The 14188-nt window shown below is 23.9% G+C and overlaps 1 protein-coding gene across 2 annotated transcripts in view; it reads left to right on the top strand.

Annotated features, from left to right (window-relative positions):
- Positions 1-12809, top strand: part of LOC127288312 (RYamide receptor-like) — a 130138-nt gene extending 117329 nt beyond the window's left edge. The window contains exon 9 of one of the 2 annotated variants that reach the window (XM_051315706.1): positions 12603-12809. In XM_051315706.1, coding sequence (XP_051171663.1) covers positions 12603-12794 — 192 coding nt within the window. In that variant the 3' untranslated portion in view covers positions 12795-12809. Of the gene's footprint in view, positions 1-187; positions 1261-12602 lie in introns of those variants that run through there. The other variant, XM_051315705.1, reaches the window with a different exon arrangement.
- The last annotated feature ends 1379 nt before the right edge of the window (positions 12810-14188 follow it).

Below are 14188 nucleotides of genomic sequence, written 5' to 3'. Positions count from 1 at the left end.
AGACTCATTGTGCCAGTTAAGGGTTAAAACTGTTTCTTAGTATAAATAATAAATGATATTATGTAGAGAATATTTTTGTATGCCCATATAAAGAGTATATATAAGATATTTAATGAAATAATATATGATATTAAAATAAGAAACAAGTGCAATTGGTGCTGTTGGAGTCGATATTTTGTGGTTCCAGACTCTGGGGAGCACTATGGAAGTGTGCGTCGGCTGCCACGGAAGGCATCATCGCGCTATCGTGGGTCCACAGGCTGGAGGTACAATTCAGAGAAAATCCGAAGGAGTCCTGGGTTCCAGGCGCAGTGCAACTGCTTCGAGCAGCGGCTGTGACAGCTTTTACAATCGTCACAGTCCACATCGTCGTTGTTACATGTTGAAAAATTTACCACAAGAGATTAGGAGAACACAAGAGAGTTGCATCACTAATACCAATAGTAAGCTGAATTCTTGTGATAAAGACAAAATTCGTAAAGCCAGTGTTCTTAGTGTTCAAACAAGTACTGTACTTTTACACAGTAATAATGGACTTAATCGAAATAATTCACTTGACGCTAAAAAAAATACTAATAACACAGCTGTTAAAAATGGTCAACAATCAAGTTGATTCTCTTTGACTTAAAGTCATTGAGTTTAAAATTCATGTCATTCAATATTATATATATATATATATGAGAGAGAAGAGTTTCAGTATATTATACTAAACACGTTTAGTACAGATTCTACTAAACAACGTAGTCAGAGTTACTACTATAGTTCTGTTACAAAAAAATTATTTACCGACAGAAACGAAATGAACAAATCTGATTGGTTGTCCACAATTAAGCAGATTGTTGACAACCAATCAGATTTGTCCATTTCATTCCTGTCAGGTGCTTCCTTATATTTTACTAAATAGTTCATATTTAACTGACTGTTTAGTCAATCCAAAATGAACGATTCTGTTTAGTAGATTTAACTGACATGGTAGTAAGCTCTACTACGCTTTTCTCTCTGTGTAAAATCAAGAAAGTCATCTTTTAATTGAAAGGAAAAAAATTTCTATTAATACTCTCTAAATCTGAATCAGTAATATTTTACTGATTAGCAGTAGAAATCTACTAAATGCCATAGCGAGAATTGAGCAACTGACAATTAGTAGAAATTTACTGATTCAATTAGTAAAATATCAATTACTGATTGAATCAGTAGTATAAATATATGGCGGCGGTCACAAAATCTACTGATTTAATAGTTAATTTTAAAGGTTATGTTATATACAAATTACTGATTTACATAAGTTATTTTCTATTGCTTGCATATTTACTAATTATATTAGTAAATTTCAAAAAATAACTGAAACTTCAGTTAAAATGAAAAGAACTTATTGAATTAGTAAAATTTCTACTGATTCAGATTTAGAGAGTATATTTACTTTAAATTATTATTGAAATATACATAATTTTTTAATTTATAAAAACATAAATTGCAAATTTCATCAATTATAAAATTTATAATCATAAGACTGAATATTCCTTAATGATAAAAATTTTCATTATTAAATGATTTATATATTGTCAAGTCCATAAAAAAAATGGTGAAAAAAAAATTAAACAATTTTATGTATAAATATTTAATTATAGTAAAAGTAAAATAATTTAATTTTTTTTTAATGAGAAACATTTAACAATTTTCTTTTGCTATTGTACATTTAATGAAAAATTTAAACTTTAAAAACAACTGATTTTTAACATTATTAATAATAATAATAATAATAATAATAATAATAATAAGAAGAATAATTTATATTTCGAAAATATTAATGAAAATTTTACTTCTCTTAAAATGCTTACTAAATATTTTTTATATTTTTCAAAATGCTCTTTAAAGACGAATAACGTCACTAGTTTATAGGAGTCGATTATTAAATTTAAATATGGCGACTTTGTTCACTATTATAAATAGTGTAATATTATTAATAAAATATCCTTGACAGTTGTAAAACCATTTATTCTTTTCATGTTTTTCATTTTGTCAATTTTTTTTCATTTTTTTCATTTTTCATTTTGTGTATTATTATGACGAGATCTTAAGAAACAGCTAAGAAGCAAAAAATTATAGGTTATGTTTATGATAGTTATATATTGATTAAAAGTTACTTTTTTTAAATATATGTAACATTAAAATCAGTTTTTATTAAATATTTTTAATTTTTTGTATTGAGTTTTGGATATATTTTTTTCTCTTTGTCTATTTTCCCTCCCAAACTATCATAAACATAACCTATAATTTTTTGCCTCTCAGGTTCCATTCTTTAAAGCTCGTCACATATAAAATTTTCTGCTTATATTTATTTTTTTATATCATAAAAAAAACATGGGACCAATATTTTTCAGGACAATAATTTTGAAAATTGAAATAAAATTAATTAAATAATAAATATAAAATTATTTGCAAAAAATAATTCTAAACTTATCTATTTTTCGTCCACTTTTGATTATATAAATTTTAAATTGTAACATATGAAAAAATGTTCCAATTTGAAAAAAGTTTTTATAAAAAATTAAATGACTTTTTTAAAATTATAGATGGTTAGAAAAAACCGTTTTTTTGAAGATTTTTATCATAATAACAATGATAGGATTTTTGCAGTTAGTGTAAAAAAAAAGAATTTTAATTTATGAAACTACATAAAAATTAGTGCTTGAAGTTTTTTTTTTTTTAAGTCAATTAGAAATATGATTACAAATATACAAAATTCAAAATAAATCTGCCCGTTTTTAAAAACGTGTCTGCCATATTGAATCCTCCATTTTTAATTTCGTAAATCTGTAGTCATATTTGTAATCACCCTAAAAAAAAGAACCTTCAAGCACTAATTTTTATGTAATTTCATAAGTCTCGAGTTTTTTTTAACATTATTAAAAAAAAAAGTAAAATCGTTATTTTGAACCCTCTATATAATTTTGAAAAAGTGATTTAATTTTTTATCAAAACTTTTTTGAAATTAATATCCCTACAATATGGTGAAATTATTAAAATATGAATACCTTTTTTTTTAATCGTCTGTGAATTTTATCGTTAATTAAATTTCTTTTAAATTGGATATAAAAATAGAAACCAGGTGTTGATGTAATAAGAGAAGCAAAATAATTATCTGACTATATATATGGAAATAATAAAAAAAAAGGTAGAGATATAAATAATTTTTTTTGAATTATGTGATATAATAATATCCCATTATGTTTCAAATAAATAAATAAATAATTCTAACCACACTTTTATGTTTAATTAATACTATATACAAAACGAGGTTATATATTCATAAAATCTGAAAATTTAATTTTTATTTCATTGAAAATAAAATGACAATGCAATGTCATCATTGTGGTTTTTGTATATTGAAACATTTAAAAATAGCCTCTATAAATGAAATATTAAATTTAAATTATAATTAAATAGAAGGGCAAAAAGTGATAATTAAATTTGAATAAATATGACAATTTTTAATTTTTTTATGGGAGCGATTACATATCTCTAATAAAAATTATTATAGATATATAAAATATTATATAAGAAACATAAATTTTCTTTATTCATATAAATAAAAAATAATTTTTCTAGAATTATTATTCTTTTTTTTTAATTTATTGAAAATTCATTAATTTATCATAATTGCCTTTGATTAACTTTTTTTTTTTAAAGTAAAAAATCTACTACAATGTTGAATAAATATTGACGAATTTATAAGACATATTACATGGATTTTATATTAAATTTTTCAAAACTATTATTTACGAAGAAATATTTTAAAAGAAATTTTTTTATTGCAAATCTTTTAGAGGGTTGAGAAAATTTTTTTTTTTTTGAAAATATAATATTATAAATTTCTCTTTAAGATGTTTGAATATCATTAACATACATTTGAAAGAAATGTCCTCGTTTAATTATAGCGCAATGGTATTTAAATTGACGAATGCACGTGATAGTGCTGAAATATTCTCCATTGTATCGTGATGTTAAGGTCAAAATGAGAATTTAGCTGTCAGGGATATATTGTCATAAAGGATGTATATGAGTTCCTGTTTGCTCTAAGTCATATGATATTTCATATTCAGTTTCTATTTGTATATGACTAATATTATATCACAAATTTTATGCGTTATATACATATATATTTCCATTAAAATTCAAAAATATTTACTTTCTTTCTATATACAAAATTGATACGATTTTACAAAAAAAAAAAAAAACTTGTTATACATAATATGAAAATTTATTAAAACTTTTCATTCTTTCGAAAATTGTTTATTCGTTACTATTGTATTTGTTTTTAGAAAAGTAATTAAGATTCTCCCAATATTTTTTAGTTTGGTAGATAATATTTTTAATACATTTCTTTCCATGGAAATTTAGTTAATATGTAAATATGAGTACATGTAAATAAATGTTTATTCAATTCAATTTAAAAATTTTTTTACTCTATTGTATATAAATATAAATATTTAACTTAAATTTTATTGTAACGGAGAGAACCAGAAAAAAATTCATTTTCAAAATCTCATGATTCTCTTTTTTTTATTTATATTTAAAGAGAAATTGTACATATATGTTCTGGCAAAAAAAATTTATAATATTTAGAGAAATTTTTTACTTTTTTTATTTCAGTTACATGTAGCAAATTTTAATATTAATAATTAAGAGTGTTAAGTGGTTTCTGAAATTCTTTGGCAAAGAGAAAAAAAACCTTTAATTATTGCCCTATAAAAATGGCACTAAACGTAAAAATGATAAACATTGATTTTACAATACTTTTTTCTTGAAACAACGGAATCTTTATACAAAATCGGCAAAAATGCTAAGGATAATTATCTTATAAATTTTGTAAATTGATTGTGCGAATCCATAGAAAAACGCGATTGAAAAACGAAAAGTAGGAGATTAATATAATCAGGGCTGCAATTTTGTGCTCCCTTCATGCTTCTGCCTTCTATACCAAAATATTGGAATTACATATATATTATATTATTAAACAATTTATATAAATAAATACCGCAATTTTTGGTCAGAAATTAATCGAAATCCGAAATTAGTTTTGAGTTAGAGAAAACAATTTGAATTTGGTTCATAATTGTAGTCTAAAAGTTAATTTGTATTAAAATATTAATTTAAAATATTAAATATTTCAAAAAAAAAATAATGAAAAAAGGAGACATAAAAATAATAGAGTCGACTGAAAGTCTAGTCATAATAAACCATTTATGACACCCTATTGTATTAGTTATCCTTCTGTACCTGAATATTAAAATTAAATAAAAATATTACATGAAGTATTTGTTTATGTTGCGTTACGTCCTGCCGCCGTCAGATGGCAGAAGCATGCAGGGAGCAAAAAGTCGCAGCTATTATTATATTACGTATAGCAATTTTAATATTTATAATTAATTAATTACATTAAACATGAATTATTTCTAAAAAAAATATATAAGCATTCTTTAATAAAAGCTGCCAAATTTAATAAATAAACATTTTTTGTAAAAGCAGAGCAGATTAAAAATTTAATTAATTTCAGACCAACAATTGCGGTACAATAAATTTGTTTATATAAATTTTTTTAAAATATAAGAAAATTTATCGCAAAACAATTATTTAATTAAAAGGAAACTTTTGCGCAAAAATCCCAATCAAATTTATAAAGAATACAAATTTTTTTGCACACAAACAGCCAAAATGTTTAATTGTTTATATAAATGTTATAATTAAGTAAAAATTTTTTTTTCATATTAGGGACTTAGATTTAATATTAATTGTAAAAAATTCAATTAATTTCTTATAAAAATAGACCTTTCTGTGTATTTTTGTTTTTAAAAATTGTTTTAAAATATAAAAAAAATATTTGAAAAACAACATTTTATATATAATATTTATATAAATATTATGTAATATATATATAATATTTTTTATAACAATTTTAAAAATTACAAATTTTTTTTTGTAGTCGAAAAGTTAATTTGAGTTTAAGTATTAAATTAAATAATATTAAATATTTCAAATGAAAAATAGTGAGATAAGGGGGACATAAAAATAATAAAGTCGACTGAAAGTCTAGTCATAATAAACCATTTATGACACCCTATTGTATTAATTATCCTTCTGTACCTGAATATTAAAATTAAATAAAAATATTAATTAAAGTATTTGTTTATGTTGCGTTACCTCCTGCCGCCGTCAGATGGCAGAAGCATGCAGGGAGCACAAAATTGCAGCTATTATTATATTACATATAGCAATTTTAATTTAAAAAATTAATTAATTAAATTAAACATGAATTATTTCTAAAAAATATATAAGCATTCTTTAATTAAAGCTGCCAAATTTAATAAATAAACATTTTTTGTAAAAGCAGAGCAGAATAAACATTCAATTAATTTCAGACCAACAATTGCGATACAATAAATTTGTTTATATAAATTGTTTAAAAATATAAGAAAATTTATCGCAAAATAATTATTTAATTAAAAGGAAAGTTTTGCGCAAAAATCCCAAGCAAATTTTAAAAAAATACAAATTTTTTTTTTATAATAGCGACTTTGATTTAATATTGATTGTAAAAAATTCAATTAATTTCTTATAAAAATAGACCTTTCTGTGTATTTTTTTTAATAAAAATTTGTTTTAAAAAATAAGAAAATTTATTGAAAAACAACATTTTATATATAATATTTATATAAATATTATATAATTATATAATATTTTTTATAACAATTTTAAAGGGTAGAATTTTTTTTTGTGGTGGAAAAGTTAATTTGTATTTAAATATTAAATTAAAATATTAAATATTTCAAAATAAAAATAATGAGAAAAAGGGACATTTAAACAATAGAGTAGACTGGTAGGCTAGTCATAATAAACCATTTATGACACCCTATTGTACTAGTTGTCCTTCTATACCTGAATATTGAAATTATATAGTAAAATTACTTGAAATATTTATTTATGTTTCGTTACGTTCTGTCGCCGTCAGATGGCAGAAGCATGCAGAAAACACAAAGTAGCAGCAGTTATTATATTACATATAGCAATTTTAATATTTAAAATTACTTAATTAAAATAAACATTAATTATTTCTAAAAAGTATATAAGCATTGTTTAAATAAAAGCTGCTAAATTTAATAAATGAACATTTGTTGTAAAAGCAGGACAGAATTTTTGTTACTGGTTGTACGAATGTAGAATCTAAAAAAAAGAAAGTTTCATAAAAAATTTAAAATAGTTTCTAACCCTAGAAGGAGTATGTGAATTTTCTCACCCTCTAAAGGGTAACTGTGGTGTCTAGACACCCCAACTTGAAACTTGTGTAAAAAGGTTTCTATTTGACATAAAACTAATCATATATAGTGATTTTTATTGGTTTTTTAGTAAGGGAAACAATAGTTTTATTGATTTTTTAATAAAATTAAAATAAGTTGAAAAAAACTTGCAAAAACGAAAAATTTTCCAAATTTATCGAAATTTGAATTTTGCTGGGATATCTAGACACCCCAGTTACTCCTTCTAGGGCTAATTTATCAAGAATTTAATTGAAAATATTTAAGAGTACTATTTAATAAGTAAAAATTTATAATGGAATTTTAATTAATTTATTTTTAATTGTCAAATAACAATTTATAACAATCTCAACATCGTAGGGACACTGCAATGTAATTATTTCAGTTTTTTAACGTTAGTAACAATGTCATGTTCCATTTCTGTCAGAAACAGTTTTTATATGATATTAACATACAACATATATATGAGTTTTAGAAAAATCTGAAATCATAATTATCGGTTGAAAAATAAAATTGTGAGGAAAAAAAAGTAAGTGAGAAAAGGATGGAAATGTAGAAATGTACATAGAATATATGAAACAATAAAAATTCTATTGATTTACACCTAGAAAAATGTTTTATTTGAACTAAATAAAATATATTTGAGTAAAATAGACGTATATTTGTCTCACAGCCTACTTGACTATTTATTTGGAGTAAATAAAATTTTTTATTTAAAACAAATAAATATTTATTAGGCTGTGAGAAAAATATATAAATTCTCTGGGTTTACTAACAAAAAGCGAGCAAACAACAAAAAAGTGAGGTTATGCAGCATAATATTAATAATTCTTTTACTATATTTATTATAGCGTCTTGTCTATTTATTGATATGTTTTAGAGGTTAGAAATGAAAAAATAAAATAATGTAACAATGTAGCAAAATTGGACATAGAAAAATAATATAATGACAGCTGCGACTTTGTGCTCCCTGTATGCTTCTGCCATCTAACGGCGGCAGGACGTAATAAAGTTGTTATTATATTACTTTCCGATTTTGCAATTGCATTTTTGTATGGATTCGAAAAATCTTTTGGATGTAGGAAATTTATAAGATAAGAAATCTTGGTACGTTGGCCGATTTTATAAAAAGTGTCCATAATTCGAGAAAAAAGTGTTTTAAAATCAATGTTAATCATATTTTCACGTTCAGTGCCGTTTTTATAAGGCGATCATTCAAGTTTCCCCCTTCGCTAAAGAATTTCAGAGACCATTGAACACTCTTAAATTAATAAATTTAGAATTTTTAATCTGTGAAGTCAAAAAATCTCAAAGGTGAGTACTTTCTGAATATTAAAAATTAAGTCATTTTACAAAATTACAAGAAATTCTGAACATTTTAACCATGTATACCATTTCTCTATAATTTTTCTATCTGTTAAATTTTTTTAAATTAATTAAATTAAATTTTATTAAAATTTAAATAAAATAAAAAAGCTATAAAGCTAAAAAATTTTGCTATTGAATTGAAAGTTTCTTTTATAAAAAAAATTTCTCTTATATATTAATAAGTTTAGAAAAAAAAATCTTCGACATTTTCCTGATTTTCAGCTTTTCTTTGAACTTGCGGTAATCCGGGAGTGTTGAATTCATTTAGAGCGCGGCTAAAAGCAAAATCCATATTTGAAATAACTATAATTGGCCATACCTAACTCATATACTCTCAGTCAGAAATTAATTGTTATTGAATTGGCTTGATACATTGGTAAATTGTTGCCCTATATATATGAAGGTAATAGATACCTAAAATATTAGCTCTTTTCACAAACAAAAAACTTTCTAAAAAATATAATTTGAATAAAAATTTCAATATTTGAAATGACACTGTTATTTTTAAATCCATTCAATTATGACAAAAGTTTACGAATTTAATTTATTATATTAGTGAAATATCTACTTTTTAATATTCAAAGAAAACATTTTTCAAAAAAAAATTCTTTTTAACAAAATTATTATTAGTATTACTTAAAATATTTAAATTTCAGCCCACACTACATTGTACAATTTATTTTTAAATAATAATCTTTTACTGATTTGTTATTTTTATACAGGGTTAAAAATTCACTAAAGTTTTAATTTAATTCAATAATTTTTAATTTTTAACTATAGATACGTTTGAGAAAGAATAACACATATTTAAATGTGAAATATTAAAAATAAAAAACAGTCTTTGCAGAAATTAAATAATTCAATTTTTTTTCGAAGATCACATTTTTAATTTTTTATATTAAAAATTTATCTTTATAAAAAAAGTTTCACAATCTCAAAAAAATATTATATAGATTATACGAAATGCCCAACCATTTAAACGATTAAATTAACGACCTAAAAAAAAAGTTCAAGATAGCATTTTGGTAGAACATTTATACTGTTCTACAACACAATAAATTTAACCATAGCCAACGTAGCAATGGAAAGAGAAGACAAATTAAAAAAAAAGGTTTATTACTCTAGATTCGCAATTCAATGTTGAAAATTTATATTCTTGTTAAAATTTTATTTTGACTTATTTTTATTTTATTTTTGTATATCTAATAAAAAATAATAATCATTGTTAAAATTTTAATAAATATGATCATGATCAAAAATAAATATTTTCAATGTAATATATTTAATTAAATATTTAATAAAAGAATAAAACTGTGATAATATATAATTTTTATTTTATTCTTTATAATGTTTTATGAAATAAAATTTAAAAATATTTTAAATTTAGGGTCAGTTGGGGTAAATGGAGACAAGAGGTGTTGGAGTTTAATTTACAGTTTTAAAATTACGTTCAACGTTAATATTTTAACCTCTGATCACCTACAAGAGGTTCTGAATATATTGCCAAGCTTTTATCTTGACAATTGGCAGCAAGATAAAAAAAGTTATCGTTCAATACATAAAAACTTGAAAATCAAAGTCAAACTGTTTCAGTATTTTGTCTCGCATTTCAAAGAAAACAGACTTAAAAATCATGCAAAATTTTTTTCTTATTCCTTATGACTCCCAAAACATAAATTCACTTGAATTTTTAATTCTTGTCAATTTGGTTTCTTTCAAATGCGAGACAAAATATTGAAATAAAAAAATAAATAAATAAAAAACATAAACCAGCAAATTTAATCTATTTATAAGAAAATTTTTAAGTTCGTTCGCCATAATACAAATTTTTTTCAAGTTTTTTCATCCCTTAATACAGTAATATACTTAAGGAAACTTTTTTCTTAAAAACTATGCTATCCCCATTTACCCCAAATTTTAAGAAATTTCCTAAATCTTGGGGTAAATGGGGGCAGTCAGTTCCCTCATAACAAAAGGATATCCCTAGGATATCCATATCAATGGTCGATATCCTAGAATGGTCCCCAGGATATCTTGAGATATCCATAGGATATCCCTAGGATACCCAAACCGCCGGTCTGTGGGACATCAACAGGACATTCATAGGATATCCACAGGGTATCCCTAAGACATCCACAAAATATCTATTGGATATTATATCGCAGGATATCCATGGGATATCTTTAGGATGTCCGTGGGATATTTTTAGGATATTCACGAGATATTTAATATCTCAACATATATTTTTAAAGGTTAAAATTGTTAAGCTAATATAATGAATAATAATATAATAAAAACAAAAATCTTCTGAGCTTCTAATTTATTTCAAATGAAGATTTAAAACGCATTTTTCAAAGTTTTTAAATAAACTCATGCACTTAATGTATAATTAATATTAATAGTTATTCGTTATTTGCGGGGAAGAATTTATATTGTTTAAAGCCAATTTATTTTCTGACAATATTAAGCATATGAATAAAGGAATGAATCACGAATGAGAAAAAAATTAGTTAATAATTTTTCAAATTAAACAACTTTCTCGAAAAACAAGTTGCATTTTATTTTATTTATATAAAATTTAATTCACAGAATATTCTCACTCGTAGTCTCATAATGACTTTAAAAACAGTATCCTGAGAATATCTTCTTGACATCCAAAAGATATACTGAGAATATCCTTAAAATATCTGTGGAATATCCTGACGATGTCTATGGGATATCCTGGCGATATCTGTGGGATATCTGGAGGACATTTATGAAAGTATATAGAGATATCCAGAAGATATCCTGTGGATATTCTCAGATATCCATAGCCGATTTTTTGGATATCCTTAAGAGATCCTTTTGATATCCATAGGATATCTGCGGGATATTATCAATATATCCCAAGATATCTTGTGTTATTAGGGTTTCATGCGTTTAAATAAAGCTTATATAAATTTTTTTCTGATGCATAAAATTAATCCTGGGAATATAAATAACAACTTTAAAAAAAACCCGCAAATATTACCTTTTAAAGGAAGAAACTTACATAATTTGTGAAAAATAGGGATTTAATTTTGTCCCCATTTACCCCAACTGACCCTATAAATTTGTTTTTAATTTCTAAAAAGAAGATTTTGTGATTTATATGTAATTTCTGTAATGATCGTCATGTGTATTAAATTAAAACTATTTCCTAAAATTTTTTTTAATGAAGCAATTTTTATTTAATTATTTTAGTTTTTTAATTTTTGTGTTTAAATTCATAGTTTCTAATTCTTCAAAAATTACCATGAAATTCCTTCAGTATTGATGAAGGAACTAAAAATTCGAAAATATTTAATAAAAAAAAAAGATGACTTTCACATTAAACTAAACATTTATATGTATATATAATATATTGTTTAGAAAAATATCAATAATACATTTTAGAATAATATTATACATCAAGTCGTCCATAAAAATCTATCTCAAATTCTCAATTTGTAATTATTAATTGATGTAAATAAAGTAATATAAAACTGTAAATATAATCCCCACGTTTTCCTTGAATTCACACTTTTTAGAATATATATAAAGCGTGTGCCGTTGCGTTGTACATGTTTCAATATATATATAAATAATTTAAATATATGTATAAATAAATGTCACCAACCATTTTTAGAAAAATAACCTTGTATTTTATTTTTACGTTTTTAAAATAATTATCGATTTTTTTATTATATAAGAAATTCTAAGTTTCTTAAGTAGATACTTCGTGTGGATCATAACCAAGTTATAAAGAGAAAAAAGTATGAGAAAATTTTTTATATATATAGCATTTTTGTATTAATAAAATGTTTTTATAGTTTTCTTATATAAATTAAAAAATGAAAATATATAACCGCATTTTAAGTTATGAAGAAGTATATAGTATAATTATTTCAGTTTTATTTATAGAGAATGAAAATATGTGACACTGTACGAGATAAGAGAACTAGGAGGCACAAAAATTATGGTTTTATTTGTGATTTTTGGATTACAATACATAAAACGGATCAGCTCTTAATAAATCTGTTTAAAATGTCCAGACAGGTAATATGGCAAAATCTTATAAAATTTTTTATTTTATTTAAATTTAACAAAATATAAAAATATTATGTCCACTTGTCTAAAATGGCTACATCTCTGTGTATATAAAACGGTCAGAAAAGAAAAGCGCCTGCAGCGTAGCCAGCTCATCGAGGCAGGAGTTTTTACAATTGGCTGCAGCTTTCGTTTGATATTTTGGCTTTGTCGATTTATTGTATAAATGTTCTTTGTAAATTGGTAAGTAAAATTTATAACATTTTAATGCGCATATTTGTAAATTTATATGAAGCATTCTATGGGAAATTTTCATTGAAAATTTTTGTTGTCAGAAATATTTTTTTTCGAAATCTATATGAAAAATAAGGAAACACGTATTTTTTTATTTGATGAAAATGAAGGAAGTTATGATTTTTTGAAATTTAACGTCAACGATGAAAGTGTGTTTTTGGAACATTTTTTAATCTATTGTACTAAGAAATTAAAAATTATGCTATATATGAAATTTGTTCATTTTTTCTCAAATTTTTCAAATATGTGCTCAAAAATAACGTATCTATAACAGAAGCAACGAAAAAGTTGAAATTAAACTTATAAAGTGAGTTTTCTCAAAAGAGACACTTTCGATTTTTAATTTTTCATTACAATCTCTGAAAATTTTCCATAGAATGCTCCATATGCATACCATTATATACATTAAGTTCTCGCGTAGCGTACTTATTTTGGAAACTTTCGAGGTCATAAAACTCGCGTATCGTGCTTGGAATAAGCTTCCCCTCTCGGTCAATTTTAGCATTTAATTTTTAGCAAGTTTAGAAAGTTCAAATAAATGTAATAATAAAATAATCCTGAAGTGAATAAAAGATGTTGACTTCAGAATGTAAAATAATTTTTTCGCCTTTGTCATATTATTACAATAATGCATAATAGTAGGGGTGATGATGCTCAATGGGGATTTACTCGAGCGCGTCGTCGGGACGATGATATTTCGTAGTTTAGATGATAAGGAAAATAAAAGTTTCTATAAAGTTTTCTTTTTCAGTTGTCCGTTAAGCGTATACAAATTTTCAAAAATGTAAAAAAACAATTACATGGAAATACTTGAGCGTGTCAGATATTAATAGTTTTGATACTCCAAAGTGTCTCTGATACCAAAGGTAAGTTCATGTGCCGGTACTCCAGTTGCGCGCTCTACTCTTCATAAACGATTTTCATTACTTTGCCTTTTGCAAATCGTCAGATTATATTTTATTTGTGATTCTTGTGTTATTTCCTTCAAATTAAAAAAAATTTAACCGCGTTCGAGAATGTCAAGACAACGTTTTCTTTTGCAAATTTGTAACCCTCGCGCTGCCTTACGTTAATCTCAAATCGTCAGATTTTTTAAATTTACATTTTTTAACTAGTAATTAACGCACCTTATCTTAATCTGACGCGCTTTAATATCTCCAAAGATC

This window comes from Leptopilina boulardi, unplaced genomic scaffold (assembly GCF_019393585.1).
Source record: "Leptopilina boulardi isolate dan_hultmark-lab unplaced genomic scaffold, ZJU_Lbou_2.1 LbouV2_384, whole genome shotgun sequence".
NCBI lineage: Eukaryota > Metazoa > Arthropoda > Insecta > Hymenoptera > Figitidae > Leptopilina > Leptopilina boulardi.
Note: the sequence above shows the minus strand (reverse complement) of the source record. Positions and strands in the feature narration are given on the sequence as shown.